The sequence below is a fragment of the Megalobrama amblycephala genome, linkage group LG22 (assembly GCF_018812025.1).
Source record: "Megalobrama amblycephala isolate DHTTF-2021 linkage group LG22, ASM1881202v1, whole genome shotgun sequence".
NCBI classification, from domain to species: domain Eukaryota; kingdom Metazoa; phylum Chordata; class Actinopteri; order Cypriniformes; family Xenocyprididae; genus Megalobrama; species Megalobrama amblycephala.
In genome coordinates, this window is record NC_063065.1 from 29641773 (window position 1) to 29659909 (window position 18137).

Consider the following 18137-nt stretch of genomic DNA (forward strand, 5'->3'; position numbering starts at 1 on the left):
CAGAATATTAATACATTATAGTTCCTTTTGTCCAATAAACACTTGTTTGCACCAAGTTGTGTCGCCACTTTAGGTCCAATGTAAAATCAGCAAAAGCAAAACCACTGTTTTAAATCAGTTTCAAAGTAGCTTTGTGACCTCAAACTAACCTGAGGGTTGGCGAACACCTGCTGAATGTTGTTGATAGGGCCACAGGGGACACCGGTGCCTTCAAACCGTCTCAACCACTCTCCAGTCGTCTCCTCCATGAACCTGAGTGAGGACAGAGGCCTAAATGAAGGTTTGAAAAGGGACAGGGAGGGGTGCTGGAAAACAGGGCACGATAACATGAGCTGAAATGCAAGTCATATGTGGCCATTTCCTCTCCATGTCCCTTCAGGACAACAGTACTGTGTAAAACCATCAACACTCTTTGAAAGATTTCACTTAATGTGCCCACTATAATTAAAGTTAATCCAGGCTTTTTTTTTTCTAGCAATATGTAAACATATAAGGTTTCTCATATTGTAAACATACTCTCACAAAGCATGTCTTGGCCTTCAGTGACTGTCGCTGATTCACCCAGTCAGAATGTGCCATTTGAATTTTGTACAGACTTTCTGTGCACAACAATCCCATTGTTGCCAAATATGGAGGGTTTGAGGGTGTGCAAACAAAATGCTTCAATAGCCCTTTTCAGACAGGACTAGTTTTGTTTGAGTTACTTTTTTTTTTTTTTCACTCGACATCTGTGATTTCATGTACCAACTTGGACGGGACTAACATCTCTGTGTTTATTACAGAGGTGGGAGTGTGTGTTTTCTTGCATGCATCACATATGACGTAGATGTCTTTTAATTTATTATTTGTTAATATAATTTTCATTTATTATAAAAAGTAAACTTCACGAGTTTACAGAAGTGGCTGTTTATAATAAACTTGCACGCGTGAGCAGCAAAATCTAGACAAGCATCTTATTCATACCTGACATTGATATTAAAATGGGCATTCTTTGCGTTTTTTTTGTGTGTGTGTGATTTGGCTCTATTTATTAATTTTATAATTTTATTTTTTTGTCAGATACCATCCATATTGACATCAAATGAAAGCATGTTGAAGATTGGTGTGCAAACGGTAGCTCAGGTAGGGAATAAAAAAAGCGTTAGGATAATAAAATATCAGCAATCACAAACATTCTCATTCAGACAGGATTAGTATTACCTGGTAATTTTTCCAGACCTTTTTACAGAAGGGTAAAAGTTGCCATAATCTTTACTGACTTTGTCTGTAATAATTACTGAGATGGCACATTCGGACAGGACTAAAATCGCTGAGAAGTTCTGGTAATAATTATTTTACCCACCCCTCCATGTAAAATGAATCCCGTCTGAATAGGGCTAATGCCAAAAACCATTAATTTGGCTTCTTAATAGAAAGCTTTTGCAGTTCTCACACATTGACCGCAAAATGCATCAGACAGGCCATAGCAGACAGGAAAGTAGCAGAGAGAAAGGAACATTTTTGGTTTGTTACTTTATATACAGTTATTTCTCCAGCATATAACCAATAATGTTGTCAGCATCATTAAATGTTTAAACATTTAAAGCCAATTAAATGGTATGTATTAATCCTTTTAACTTTGATTGAGATTGCAACAGAATTTTACCATATAAGGAGTTACATTCTAGCCTATTTCTCAAATAAAGCTATCCTATGGCTTCAGAAGACTACAAATATAGCACACAAGACTGCTTTTATGGTGCTTTTGCATCCAAAACAGTCCCTCGAGCCACACAACAAACAAAAACACAAAACAAAAACACAAACGTGAAACAAAACACAAAACAAAAGTAGGAAATGATACAGAGTGGACCCCTGGTGACCATCATGACTGTGTGTCAAGGTCAATATGTCTTAAAATATAAGGTAGAAATATAATGATAATTATGCATTAATAATTCATTAAATATTAAATTTATTCACCCTCGTTCCAAACCGCAAGACTGTAGTTCATCTTCAAAACACAAAGATATTTTAATAAAATCTAAGAGGTTTCTGTCCCTTCACTGGCAGTCTACACAACTTCCACTTTGACGCTTAAAAAAGTTCATAAAGAAACTGTATTATAACTAATCCATATGAATTGAGCGGTTCAGTTAAACTTTTTTTTTCACTTTATATGATGAACAGATTGAATTTAGGCTTTTATTCACATATAAACATTTATCAACAGTTATGGTAAACAGAAGCTCAAGCATTCTTGCTTGATGTGCGAGAACCAATGAGGTTCATTCTTGTGTGTTACGCAACACATTCAAGCTTCCGCAAGAACCAATAAGGTTCATTCTCGTGTTACGCAGCACGTTCAAGCTTCAGCAAGAACCAATGAGGTTCATTCTTTTGTTACACAGCACGTTTGAGCTTCAGCAAGAACCAATGAGGTTCATTCTTGTGTGTTACGCAACACATTCAAGCTTCCGCATGAACCAGTGAGGTTCATTCTCTTGTTACGCAGCACGTTCAAGCTTCCGCAAGAACCAATAAGGTTCATTCTCGTGTTACGCAGCACATTTGAGCTTCAGCAAGAACCAATAAGGTTCATTCTTGTATGTTACGCAGCACGTTTGAGCTTCAGCAAGAACCAATAAGGTTCATTCTTGTATGTTACGCAGCACGTTTGAGCTTCAGCAAGAACCAATGACGTCAGCCGTAAAAGGTGGTAAAGTGGAGCAAGTTAATACATTTTGATGAATGATTACAAAGACGTTATTTCCTCAAAAAATTATTCCTGTCTGGAATAAAGTGCACTGATGAATGGTGCACATTACTTACAGGTTTGGTTTTGATTCCATGTTGATTTAAAAAAAGCAAAACGGACACTTACCGCTCGGACAGAATCTGCAGCAGCTCTTTGCGGTGCTGAACTCTTAACTTGTTGCTTTTGTACTTCGGGCTGTCTGCCAGACCGTTCATGCACAGGACCTTGGCAAACAGACACGTTCGATGACAGAACTGTTAGGAAATGTGAACCTTATCCCATCAGTCAAAACAAATGCATATAGCTATAAAATATGACTGTGACTGAAATGTACAAATAAAGCTTGGTTAGATTTATTAATATACATATTTGGAGTCCACAATAAAAGGTGTCTGCTTACTTTGCACACTTTCATAAATTGCTGGTCATTTCCCGCTGCCACAACCAAATATCCATCTTTGGTTTTGAATCCCTGCAAACATAGAGATTTAATAAGTATACAGAACAGACTGCCAGATAAACTGTGTAAGTAATAAAGAAAAACCTCACACACCAACTGCCATAAATAGAAACAGAACGACAACATTGGAATCTTTGATATAACAAAACGTATAACTAGTGCAACCATACAGTATTTCATGCAAATCTGCATCTAATGTTTATTTTCTCTAGGGTTCTCCCACTTAAGGGAATAGTTCACCCAAAGCACAGTTTTTACACACCCAATGTTTTTAAAGCACAGTTGTTATTTTCTCATCCTCATGTTGTTAAAAAACCCTGTTGCTTACTTTCTTCAGTGAAATAAAAAAGGAGATATTTAGAAGAATATATAACTATGAAAATATATGTTGACCAGTGGTTACCAAAGGTTAAATAGACAAAAGTACCTTAAAGTTCAAAAAACTAGTCCATATGACTACAACTTCAAATAATTAAACAAACAACTTTTACAGGAGTTTATTATGGTAAATTTATAGTTGTATAGTCAATCAAAAGTAGTTTTTATGGACTACTTTTATCACACAGGTTTTTAACAACACAACAGGGAGATGATGATGGCACAGTGGACCATTTTTACAGACTGTGGTGACGTATTTCCAAAGTTATCAATATCGCAAATCAAGTAAAGATTTTTTATAGTTTATTCTTTTTTTTTTTTTTTTTTTTATTTACATTTATAACACTTTACTTAGTGTTATATTAGCTTGGCTTTAGCTTTGAAATTTTCCTCTCTTCTGACTGCTATAATCTTTCTTTATTCTTTTGCTTTTAGAACAAACGCACAAATTATATGGAAGAAAAATTATTTGTCAATGCTTTTGCATACTCTCGCCAATGTTTACATTCCGTTCAGAAGGTTTTGTGAGTGAACGCAAAGTTTCTCGGGGAAGTGCAAAACGAAAACGAAACATTTGCAAGAGAACACAAAAACATTGACTTATTATTTTTCCTCCCATCTCATTTTTTTTCTCCCACCACCATGTCCCTTTAGGGGCTCTGTAGATAACACTGTCAACAGCCAGAAAAATAAAAATACGTTTAATAAAATATATATATATTTCTGGCTTAAGTGGAGAAAAAACTCATTTTTTGAAAAAGGCCTTTAAAGATACATATTGTAATTGAAATGTACAGCTGTAAATAGATAAAGTGCAATAGAATAAACACTCAAATGTGTAATTTAGATGTTTTCTTTCCATTAGTCTGGAAGAAGACAAGTTATGGAAGCCAAAATACCCAAAACTGACTACTGCATGAAAAACAATGGTTTTGTCTTGCCTTAATGATAAAATCAGAGACATTTTGTGCTTCTCGATGACTTGTACAATTGAAGTTGCATCAAATCTTAAGGGGGAATAAGAATATTCAATATGCACATTAGCGGTTTGATGGAAAATCTTTCAATAAAAAATTCAGGCCCACAAATTCTTCAGGTTGAACTTTGCGGGTCTGTGCTCCCAGCAGAGACGCCGATTCATCCTTTCCAATGAACCCTACTCCAGGCTCAATGCCTGCTGGTAAAAGTCACATATTCACATGAAAGCAGCCAAACCGAGGCTTCTAGCAAAAGCTTTTAACAGAGGTAGGATAAACAATAATCCACAAGAAAATAGCAACAAAACTGCCTAAAAACAGGAAACGGGCACAGACCCAAAACCAAGCAGCACCTCTGGGACGATCTTCCGATGCCACTGAAACCACATTGAACAGGAATCAACCGGCTTAAGTCCAGCATGTCAAACACAATGATTCCTCTCACAGATTATTCCCCTTTTTCATCTTAAAAGAAAATACACTGGCCAGAGCATGCAGACAGGCCCAAAGTTCAACTAACGTGACCTTCTCAAATGCAATCCATTAGCTTCCACTGGACCAGACCATCTGCATGAGTAAATCAAGACATTGCTAATAGTCTTTTGGCCACAGCAGCACACCTTAGAACAAAGCGTGCATTCATAGCCACAGCCTCTCTTAGCACAAGTGCATTGCTCTATGTGTGTTTATTCTGGTGCCCCCTGGCAGTACAATAGGTCGAATGAAAAACAAAGTGCATGGACCACAGTTAATGAGACAGTGTTTTGACAAAATGTAGCCCATCAGATTAAATGATTTCAAATGAATAAATCAAGCACAGAGCAAGAGGTCACATGCCTGGGGGAGTCCAGGAAACAGCAGGAAGGCAAATACACACACAGCAAACACACAAACGTGCTCCAGCTTCATCTTAGTGTGGGTCCAGTTTGACTCGTACAGCGAAAGAGATCAAGTCTAAATTGTCCTCCTACCAGGATGTTTCCAAATCCGTGCAAAGCACCCTGGGGCTCACTGGATGCCACTTGCGTGTGCAAGGAGCTTGATGATGTTCAAGCTGACATCATTTCCGGTTGTGTGCAGTTGAATGCAGGGGCCAAAATTAACACTCGCCAAGCTCCAAATGCGGGTAAAATTTGGCTTGGGTGAATGAATAAAACGCTCGTCAGTTGGACGGTACTTAGACAACTTTACACTTAGGTACTTAGCAAGATGCCTACATTTTGGGATGTAGAATATGGTCATGCAGAATAAGGCTTTATAAGTACTAATAAACCCTAAACCCTAAACTGAAGTATTACCTTTGTTTCTACAGGACTCTGTGTGGCGGCATACAGTGAGGTTTAAAAAACTTGAGACCACATTGGAAAGTCTTGGACTGCCTAAAAAAATAACTAACTGCACTACTTGGTTACATTTTATGAAAAGTAATGAATTAGGTTACTTTTGTGTTACTCATTCTCACCTGGGCTGAGCTTGCTTGTTTGTTTTTTATAATAACAAAAAAAAAAAAAAAGTTCTATTTTTGGCAAATGTAAAGGCCCTTTCACACCAAAAGTGAAAAGAATAAGTCTCAGGCTGAAGGAAATTTACACCTGTACAGTAGAGGGCGCAGCTCAAACAAACCTTTCAGCTGTGCTGCCATTCTGGATCGCAGAAGAATAGGAAACAGAAGAAAGTTACTCTTACTTCAGCAATAAAAACGAAAAATGAAACAAATGTGATTCATTTTCAAAAGTCATTTTTACATTAGTATGGTTGAACTGGATAATCGAAGGTCATCAGCAAAGACATTGGGTTAATAAAGTGAGATTAAATACATAAAGTATTTTTGTGTTAACATTTTATTATTGCAGGTTTCTGTATTATTTTGATTTCACTGTTATTATTCTTTTTGAGGAATAATGAATCTGTATTTGTGCAAGTGAAATGAGTAAATGCATGCTGACAGAACTACAATAACCATCAAGTTCACACAGCGCACACAATGCCTCTGCACTTACTCCTGACTTCTCTCAATATGTGGACAGGAGAGCTGTCAGTCAATAAATGGGAAAACAAAGTAACTTTCCTTACTTATTTGAAAAAGTAACTCAGATATTTTGTTGTAAATTTAAAAGTAATGCATTGCTTTACTACTTACTTGAAAAAAGTAATCTTATTACGTAACTCGCGTCTGAATAAACCAGACTCAAAGACAGATATAACAATTCAAAAAGTTGTTTATTGAACAGATGGATGAATGGTACAATTCGGGTGAGTAATGGCATACAGTTTTTGAATGAAGACTGGTGGATACTAGGGCTGGGTATTGACACAATTTTCACGATTCGATTCGATTACTATTTACATGCTTTCGATTATTTTTGATGTAGTATTTCAGTTACAGTACATGGCAAGTTTTCAAGAGGAAAAAAAAAAAAAAAAAAAAAAAAAAAAAAATCTCTCAACTAATGCTGTAAACTACACATGCAAGTCAGTTAGTACTACTATAATAATATTGAAGGTTAAATTTACTTATATACAAACACTTAAAGGTGCTGTAGAACATGTTTTCAAAAGATGTAATATAAGTCTAAGGTGCCCCCTGAATGTGTCTGAAGTTTCAGCTCAAAATACCCCCTAGATTTTTTTTTTTATTCATTTTTTTTAACTGCCTATTTTAGGGAATCATTAAATATGCACCAATTCAGTGCGTGACCCCTTTAAATTCTCATGCTCCCCACCCCCCCCGAGCTCGCAACTGCCTTAAACAGCATAAACAAAGTTCACACAGCTAATATAACCCTCAAAATGGATCTTTACAAAGTGTATGGTCGTTTCTCAATATGCGTACTTGTCTGTACTTGTGTTCTTGTGGACTTGTGAAACGTCATCAGTCGCTGTCCAAGTACTGTTCCAATTCAAAGTTCGCATCTAGCCAAGTTCAGTTCAAATCCCCGGATGTGTTCTTGATCCGCCTCTTTTATCGAGGATGCATCGAGAGGTGACTTGTGCAGACTTGAGACAGCCAGGTATCCCAGAATGCATCTCGCACTAACCAGCAAGCGTCAATAGTAAAGGAGAAAACCCGCATAATTTAAACATATTACTGTTATTATGTCATGATATGTAGTTTTAAGAGTTTTTCAGGCAAGAATGTGCTGGTTTAAAGCTCAAATTTGTGGTTTATTGATAAAAATAGCGCCTTTCTGACAATTTGATCTGAGAGCAGCCTTACCTCGGCTAGTCCTTCTGACGTTTGCCGCTGGCTCCGTTTTGGCTGAGGCCAACGTGACGTTTCATAACTTTATATATGGCTATTTAACTTTTGTATCCTACTAAAGCGCTGATTTTGTACCCTTGACTGAGTTTGCTTTATTTCTTATTGTATATACTTACCTTTTATAATGCCTATTATTGATCATTAAAACTGACATAAAACAAATAGAGACATGGTTTTGTTTTATGTAGCCTATTTCATTTTATTACAGTGAAGTTAATCAGAGTATGCACAAATAGTATTACATTTAATATTTTTGAAATATATACGAAAAGAGGAAGGGTTGTTTAATATTTCGTTTTGTTATAAATATATGCAGACATTGCAGATAATCAATCACTCGTTGCCTGAGACTATTAATATGTTTTTGTTTGTTTTTTAAATAAAACGAAAAGTGTCAGAGTGGTGTTTTATAACAAATTTAGTTTTATTGTTGGCTAAAACATACATAAAGAGATAACCGGAGAAGCCAGAGCGAGCTGAGTGACGTTATCAAGAACGCTGCTGTTCCATTTGCAGAATCACTGGACTTGTGTTCTCCCGTCCAAGGGAGTTCGTTCTCCTGAGTCGGACTTGCCAAGTCCCAACTACCAAGAATGCGAGTCCGAAGTTTGCGAACTTGGTTTTGAGAAAAGGCCTTTGTCATGCAGCATGTCTAATTGCGCAAGTATGGTATTTATTTGAATGATTACATTTGATTCTGAATGAGTTTGATGGTGCTCCATGCCTAAAGCTAACATTACACACTGTTGGAGAGATTTATAAAGAATGAAGTTGTGTTTATGAATTATACAGACTGCAAGTGTTTAAAAAATGAAAATAACGACAGTCTTGTCTCCGTGAATACAGTAAGAAACAATGGTAACTTTAACCACATTTAACAGTACATTAGCAACATGCTAACGAAACATTTAGAAAGACAATTTACAAATATCACTAAAAATATCATGGATCATGTCAGTTATTATTGGTCCATCTGCCATTTTTCGCTATTGTTCTTGCTTGCTTACCTAGTCTGTTGATTCAGCTGTGCACAGATCCAGACGTTAATACTGCCTGCCCTTGTCTAATGCCTTGAACATGGGCTGGCATATGCAAATATTGGGGGCGTACATATTAATGATCCCGACTCTTACGTAACAGTCGGTGTTATGTTGAGATTCGCCTGTTCTTCGGAGGTCTTTTAAACAAATGAGATTTATATAAGGAGGAGGAAACAATGGAGTTTGAGACTCACTGTATGTCATTTCCATGTACTGAACTCTTGTTATTCAACTATGCCAAGGTAAATTCAATTTTTAATTCTAGGGAACCTTTAAATTACACTCAATGTTTTTATTACAAATAAAGTTTAGAATTACATAATCATATTTCTACTCCAATTCGTTTTTTTTTTTTTTTTTTTTTTTTTTTTAATATAAACATTTAAATTGCAGCTGTCATTACTGACATTTAATGCTGTCATCAAACATGCATTAAATATTGAAGAACATTAAAAATTATAATGAATATGTAATGGTGCATAGCTATATTTATCAGAATGCTTTCTAGAGTTCACTTTTCTAGCTGACTAATGAGTTTATGGTCACTGAATATGTTTTTCTGAGGTAAATGTGACGTTACGTGACATTGTTTACAAGCTGTTTTACTGACGTCTTTCCGAGGTTAAAACACTGATTGAGCGATTACACGAGACATGATACGGATTTCAGTAAGTTGTACCGTATATTAACATACCTTCAGATCTTTAGTCATGTTTATTTCCTGCGGTAACTGGTATTAAAGCGGAGGAGAGGATGTTCACATGCGCTCCGTGCTGCCGCTTCTCTTTAACTGACTAATGCGATGTCACGTCACATTAAACAGCGCCAAAACATACTCTATTTTTGGAAACTCATAGTAAACTCATAGTAAGATGGACGTCATTTGAAATCTGAGACTTTGCTTCATATCAAAAGTAACAAAGCTCAAAGATTATTGCGATTTATTGGATGGAAGGCGCTACATATTCTGCTCATTCATCAACTGAAAACGGACTAATCGATTCTTGGAATTTAAGATTCGATATCGGTTCGTAAAAATGAGAATCGATTAAAAGTGAGAAACTGATATTTTTACCCAGCCCTAGTGGATACCTTCTTTTGTTGCAGATTGTGACTGATGATGATGATGACAGAGGAACTGGATGAAGCACACACTTCTTGATGAACACAGTGTGTATACAGGTAATTTTTATGCACAGGTTTCAGACACGAAGACGGAGGAGATCGTTGGAGAGATGAAGGAGACAGGGGAATCAACACAGGAGATAAACAATGCTTACAAGCACAACCACCAAGGTAAGTAGAGCAGGTAAAGAGTACGTTTCCACATTTGAGGCCAGACAGTGAGTGACTTAGAGGTGTGCGCTTTTGTACTGGTGTTGAGTGCTGCGGTGATTAGGAACAGGTGATGGTGATTAGAACTTGGGAGAGAGTGTGTGGGTGTGACAGGAGAGCCTGGCATGTCTGTGACATTGCGTTACTTGTAATGCGTTACACCCAACACTGTCTTGGACCCCACTGTATGTGGATATTGCTTAGGGACCAATTTTAAAATTCTGGCTGATATCAATAGGCTGATAACAATTGGTCAAACAATTTTGTCTAAAAAAAATGAAAAGTAGAATGCTTAAAAACTAAAAACCAAAGGTTTCAAATGCTACAAATTAATTTAGGCATGTGTGTACAAAAAAAAAAAAAATAATAATAATAATAATTTGGGAATTAACAGTGTTATTAAATTATTAGTGTTTTTAACATTAAGTGAGTGTTATACTATGGCATAGGTAATCTAAATGTAAATATACAGATGAGCATGCACAATTAAATATCCAATATCAACCGATACAGATTAAATTAAACACATTAAAAATCCAAATCATCAATGCAATCATCTACATTCCTTTGGCGAATTATTTTTACTACAATTATGCCTGTGTGATGGAATTTTTGAACTAATTAATAATGAACTAACATTTCTTTTCTTCTACAGGCCTAATAATAATAATCTAACTTAGAAATAGAGAAACAGTCACTAGGACTGAGTGTTGTGATTCAGAAACATTCTGCTGTGCTGGCTAGAACAGCATCCTTCTGGGGATAAAAAAATAGTCTTTGAGGAATTGTTCTAACCTATTGAGTAATCTGAACTATTAACCCTGAGACATTTTTTGATGATCCTGTGATTCATTTGTTCTAATCTAAATTTACTCCGGCAGTAAGCGGGACAGAGGAACTGAGATGTTTTTCTTAAATCTAAACCAATTGTATTAATACTGATGATAATGAGTAATAGATCATGCCATACTGACTGCGAAGTGTACCTGAAATCCTATAAAACCTGCTGTACTTCCTTTGTTCGGAGAGAGATTCTCTGGAATGATGAGAACTCTCCCGGCCGTGATTAAAGCATATTCTGAGGCATAGACTGGAGTCTGTCTGGTTTTTAGGCTGCAGCAAACCTAAGCACTAGAGATCTTTTTCTATACTATAGTGATAGTGTTTAGTGGAGGTGAGGAGCACTAAAGAGCTTAAGTATCAGGTGATAGTGCCCCAAAATAGGCCGAGACGTCGGCCGACTCGAACAGGTATTAAAAGTACGCTCAGTAGAGTATAAATTTATAGGTTTATGGGTGTTTGGGACACCCGGGTTTAACTAAGTCAGGTGCGTAGGGAAAAATCTACCACACCTGCTTTCTGAGAAAAAGCAAAATTTGAACAGTCAAACAAACTTTTAACAATTGCTATCTGTATATTGTATGCATAATGGAATTTTCTGTTAACTTTTTAAGCATTGTGTTCTGCACATCTTTTAAACAGCTGAGAATGACACTGGCTACTGCCTTCGGGCTGCTGTTATAATGAGTCTGAGGTGGGGGAGGGGATGTGTAACTTTTGAGAAAAAAGGATTATGATATCCGGCATGAGACTGTAGTTCCAGTAAGGAGTCTTAAATTGTAATATCGTCCTGTTTTCAAGCTGTGTCCTTACAAGTTTGATTTGTTCCACTGAAGTTACATTTGCCAAACTCAATTATCAACAACTGCAACACCTGCTACTAAATGCATTGGTCTGATATTATACTGCAAATACTGATATAAAACCAGAAATTTCAGACCCACAGCAGGAGACAAATATTGATGTCAATCTAAACCGACTTTAATCATGTAAAGCTTAGGTGGCAAAACAAATAGGCTTGTAAAAGTTTAAAAAAGGAAAAACAAAGCTTCCAATATCTTTTTTAAAATTATATATAGACACTGCATCCAATCAATCTATACAGTATTTTGGCACAAATTTCCCTTGTTAATATGGCTAGTAGAACACAACACACAACATGACATTGAACTAACTAACACAACATTGAACAAAACACAAACACTAAACTAAACTAGTATTTTTTCATTTTTGTTTTTGTTTTTTTTGTTTCTCTTTGTTTCTCACAGTACTACTATAAGTTGAATACAAGCAGAAACTTAAAGGAGACCGATTATGTCCCTTTTCACAATGTAATACAAGTTTCTGGTTTCCCCAGAATGTGTCTGTGAAGTTTCAGCTCAAAATACCCCACAGATCATTTATTATAGCTTGTCAAATTTGCCCCTATTTGGGTATGGGCAAAAACACTGTTTTTTTTTTATTTTCGTATCTGTCATTTTAAATGCAAATGAGCTGCTGCTCCCAGCCCCCTTTCCAAAAGAGGGCGGAGCTTTAACAGCTCACGCTTCGGTTACTCAACAACAACAAAGCTGGAGAATCTCACGCAGCCAAAATGATGATTGTCAGTAACGTCAGTAACATGACAACAACACTCTATTACAACAACTCTTCCTCTTCTCTAAAGCAGCCCAAGGCCTCACTCCCTTTGTTGCGTGTTCTCAGGGGCAGGGTTTATGTAAATTTTGGGATTTGTGATGTCACCAACCCGAGAAGAATCTTGTTGTAGTCCTTAAAAAGCGATTTCTGTAAAAGAAAATATCTCCCTTTGAGCGTCGTAACTTTGCAGATGTTGTTTATGCTCAAACAGCAACATTACACACTAACTAAAGTTAAAAAGTGAAATCATAATCAAGGACCCCTTTAAATCTGCTAAGCCTGTAGTAAGAATTGTAAAGAGTTATACCAATGAAATAGAGCAGGATTTACAAGGCTGTTTTGACTGCAGTGATTGGAGTGTTTTTGAGGCCGCAGCCACTGATCTGGATGAGCTCACTAGCCTCTTTTGCACTGTCAGACCAGTACAAGCCAGGGCTAACAACATGCCGGGTGAGGCCAATAGCCTTGGACCTCAAGCACCGAGGCCAAAATCAAGTTGCATTTCCACTGTCGGGCCATAGCCCCGCAGCGTACCCTAAAACCCGCCCTATCCATAGAACAACATCACACAACCCCACCACTACCAGATGACTGAAAACTATCACAAAATGAGCATGACAGAAGCAAACGTTTGGTCTTCACTTAAAGACTTAGTAAGACTCCAGCATCAAAATTTGACCAATGTTTTACAGGACAGTAATTTATTAATGTGTCAGGAGTGCACATCAATCATGCTGAATCAAACTAATATTTACCATTTCACATAAAAAGAGAACACATACCTATTCAGTTGCACCTCCTTCCATTTATTTGCAGTCACAAGAATGCACAAAACAACTCCATTAAGGCTTACACATTTAGACAAATATTGATAAAATATCATGTTTACATCACATTTCTTAGAAATAGTTAGCATTTCAATTAATTTTTGACAAAATTATGTGATCTGAGGAGGTTTGAGCGATCTCTCCAGTCTCACTATACTGTTATACTTATACCAGAGCAACAAAGGGAGCTCACAAGAAGAAAACAGGAGTTGTCGGCAAGTCTCATTGTGCTTCCAATTAGCATAAACTTAAAAACAAATTTTAACAATAGACATTCAGTTTTCAAAGTGATTTTATGTTATTTTTATTCTGTTTTTGCCATAACTGACCCAAAAACATGATATGCTCTCATTGTGTCATGACGACATCATGTGGTCAACATGTGAACGTAACGTGTGATGACTGGAACTCGCTGAGGTCTGAAGTGGGACATTTAATTTAGGATATTCCCTGGTCCAACTTTATCTGGAAAGTAGCATTAGTCCGGTATCAACAAAGGCACAGGGAAGAGACAGATAAAACATGAAACCAAATAAATACACAATTATAATCAGATGATTTGTCCACGTTTTTCAAGCAGTCTCTGGTATTTTCCATAAACAGATGTGTATTTTTGATCACAATGGTTAGCATAAGTAGCCTTTAGCATCTCACATAAATATATTTCTGCTTCATATGGTGATCAGAATCCCCATCGGATTGCAGTCGGAAGTTATTTTAAACACTCGCTGTTGTGTTTCCAGGTAAACTCTGCCTATGTTCATGACCACTCCTCAAGCCCCATTTAGCCCGATTTGGACTAAGGTATTCAAAGAGCCAAATAAATCTGGCCATTGGCCCAGAGCAAGCCCAGATGAGGCCCGATCAAGCCCCGGAAGTAACAGTGGAAATGTGACAGGCTCTGGCATGCACTAGCACGCTCGCTTTTGGCCCAACAGTGGAAACACGGCTACTGACACCGTGACATCCTACATCAGTTTCTGTGAGGACATGTGTGTTCCCACCAGGACTTATTTAAAAACACTGGAGGGCAGGGAGCGCGCGATTTAAAGGGGCCGCAGCCTGAATCGGTGCATACACTCAAAAAAATGAACTTTCACTGTTGTTAGTTTCACTCAAACCACCCTTGTTCACATTACTTTAAAAACTCATGTAACTGCATGAACGTAATTTAACTGCGTTGTTTCTACTAAAATTGAGTACTGTCAGCTTTACTTAGTAATTGTTTGTTCAGTCAACTTAACATTGCTGTGTGAAACGCACACATTATCGTTGACATAACTAACTGTGCAGTGGATCCGTAGTTCCCAGCATGCTTTGCAAGGGACTGCATTAGGAGAGTAAATTTAGGGATTAAAGTGTTATTTTATATGTTTTTCAGTAAAGGGAAAGATGTTGTTAGTTTTGTGGTTTAGTTGTTAGTGTTTAATGTTCAGTTATGTTGGACATTTAGAGTAGTTTCTGTAATGTTTTTGAATTTTGTGGTTACCATCATGCAGAAGAGTGTCGCCTGTGTTTAGGCTGTGAGCGCTCAGATACACATGCTTATAAGATGAAATTCCTGCTCTCAATTCAATTGAGTTTGTTCAATTAGTTATTTTTTGAGTGGGGTGAGGGGCTGCATTCTGATATGTTGTATCCTTTCTATTTAAATGATTATTAAAAAAAAAAAATGTGTTCACCTTACGTAATCAACATAATATTATTAAGTAAACTGCACATATAAATATTATGTAACAGTGACATTCAAATGATTTGTATTTACTCAAAGAAATTTTGTCAGCTTTACTTGAATTTCTTTTGTTCATTCAACTAAATCGTTTTTTGTACAAATTACTCAATATTGTTGCGTGGAACCACTTGACACTTATTTTTTAAGTAAATCCAACAATTCATTTTTTTGAGTGTAGTTAATGATGCCCCAAAATAGGGTATCTATGGGGTATTTTGAGCTGAAAGTTCACAGACACAATCAGGGGACACCTTAGACTTATATTACATCTTGTAAAAACTGGTTCTAGAGCACCTTTAATAGAAACTAAATCTTGTATCAGATATGTTTATAATCCTAACAGTATAAATATATCTTATACACTATATACACATTTATACAACAGTTCTGTCTGGTTCTCGAATCTGATTGGCTGATAGCCATGCGATATTTCAGTGATAACAGCACTCCTACTGCCTTTTCACCGTTTGTATCACTCCGCTTGAAGTGACCTTCATGGCGGCCGATCAAATCAACCGTAATTTTTACAAATACTACTTCTTGTACCACGAACCGTAGTTTTAATAGTTTTTTAGGCAAGAATGTTGTTGTTTAGACCTGAAATATGTGACTCATATTTAATAACAGCGCCTATTTTACAATTTGTTTTAACGTTTTCGGAGATGCAAGCTCGAGTGCGTCAGCGGCCGTTCAGTGCTTCTGTAACCGCCGAGAACAGCTTAATCTCGGCCAGTGCCTCGGGGATTTGCCGCTGGCTCTTATAGTGGTTAAACATGAGACATAATTCATTTTGAGTACATAGAACGGGCAATCTTTGGTCTTATTAATCTATTATTTGTTCCAGAGCAAGTCGAATTGTGCTATATTAAATTTGATAATAATAAACGTTACGTTACATCCTTATATAGCATATTGGCTACAACTAGACGGGACATATCAGACTCTTCTCCGCTCTTCAAATACGTAAAACATTAAACTTTATAAACATATGTTTTTTTGAGTAAAGAAAACGCTTTACAATTTTTTTTTCAAAAATCAGATCTTTATTTACCTTTGCATTGCACAGAGGAGATGTCCAAACTGCGTGCGCACTTCATTCAGGAGGTGAGGCGGATTAATGAGGCTTGATTGACAGTTTGAGGATCCAATGGAGTTAGGAGGTTCTGTCACAAGCTCTTTAAAATCCTTTTCATTCGTTAAATATTTGTAAAACCCACATACCAGCGTAATTGGTGACCTATTTTTTTTTTAATAACTAGTGCTTTATGTTTGACTGAACTGTACAATTGTGCTTATTTGTTGTTCAATAAATATTATTTTATATAAATATGTCCATTAAGTAATATGGATTGAGTGAACATTACATTAATACGCCATTACATGGCGGCAACACTTTACAGGAGAATGAGTCAGTGAAGCACAAGAGACTTTTAAATTGAAAGGAACTTTTGCAAAAGGAAGTTGTTTTAGCGCTGTGGTAAAAAAGGACAAAGATCGCTTTCCTCAGCGGACATTCAAACGGACTTGTATAAAGGATAGAATATTATGGACATCGACTTGAAGAATGAATGTAATGCAATATACCAGACACAGGTAATAGCCTACTCTCTCGCTCTCTCTAATACTGTACAAAATTCAATGTGTTTCAATGAAGCGACTCAACGTTCCTTCGTTACTAGTTCTAAAGTGACGTTTTAGAGTTAGTAATGGAGGCTTGGTTCAACTGACAACTTGAGTTTTGAAACGTTCCTTCGTTACTAGTTCTAAAGTGACGTTTTAGAATTAGTAACGGAGGCTTGGTCCAACTGACAACCTGAGATTTGAATCCGTGGCGGAAGGAAGTAGTGCTGCACAAAAGAGGGTTTTAAAGACACTCCGTTGTTGTTCTTATTTATTTACACACTCGTGCCGCCGAACTGTTGTATAAACGAGTAGCCGTGCGATATGGCTGTATATCAGCACGCTGTGATTACCTACGGCACTCGGCCGTACGGACGAATCACAGCGTGCTGATATACAGCCATATCGCACGGCTACTCGTGTGATATTGCTCATATCTGTTTTTACATTTTAGAAATTGTTTCCCTCACATGGGGATCAACATATTTTGGGAGTCCATGTCATCAAAAATTCTGCCAACCTCAGAATAGACAAGCGAATTTTGGTCCAACCCCTCCCTTGCTTTCCCAAAGAGATTCTCACATGAGAAAGGACAATTAGCACACCCTAATTGAGCCCCAATTTGAAAGTAACCTAATCAGTCAACATTCATTTTCAGTTTTGATTAAGTGCTGGCAGAGACCTGCAGCCTTCATGTGACCCTGGGGAAATGGAGACATGAATAAAGTTCTCACGGAAGACAAAGCACTAAACAGTCTATGGTTTATTCATTACATTATTCATTATATTTTATTATATAAATGGCCTATGAGGTGGAACGTGACATCCCAAACAAGTGTCCGAAGACTAGAACGAGAAGGTCTTTGATTTGAATAGTCACCTAGCATTATCAAAAGAGAGGCTTGCTTTGGGGAAGCCAAGTTTCTCTGAGTTAATAAACATAGCAAGCAATAAATGAAGACATAAACCATTTCAAGAATCTCAATGAAACACAGCCACATTTTTTGTCCCAGAGAGAAAAGGGAAAGGGTGTCTTTAATTAAAGCCATACATGAACACAGTAATTGTTTTATGCTTTGGCTGCACCCCATGTCCGGGTGGTTTCCCCTCAAGAACGTTCTCATTTTACATTAGCCAGCATATCTAACTATATTTGGCTTAAGCTTATCTTGCAGCTTGCAAATACCTATTAAGCAAATAAAACACAAGTATAAACATTTATTATGTTGGAAGATATGTTTCCTCTTCAAGTTACCACTGTGCAAACAGCATATGTTGCAATTTGGAAGCT

General features: G+C 36.9%; 1 protein-coding gene across 1 annotated transcript in view; it reads right to left on the bottom strand.

Moving 5' to 3' along the window:
* Positions 1 to 18137, bottom strand: part of sugct (succinyl-CoA:glutarate-CoA transferase) — a 183822-nt gene that overhangs the window by 93720 nt on the left and 71965 nt on the right. Inside the window, exons 10-12 of the mRNA XM_048174036.1 lie at positions 3138 to 3209; positions 2864 to 2961; positions 150 to 252 (exon numbers count right to left, since the gene is read on the bottom strand). Of these exons, the coding sequence (XP_048029993.1) occupies positions 150 to 252; positions 2864 to 2961; positions 3138 to 3209 (273 nt within the window). The remainder of the gene's footprint in view (positions 1 to 149; positions 253 to 2863; positions 2962 to 3137; positions 3210 to 18137) is intronic.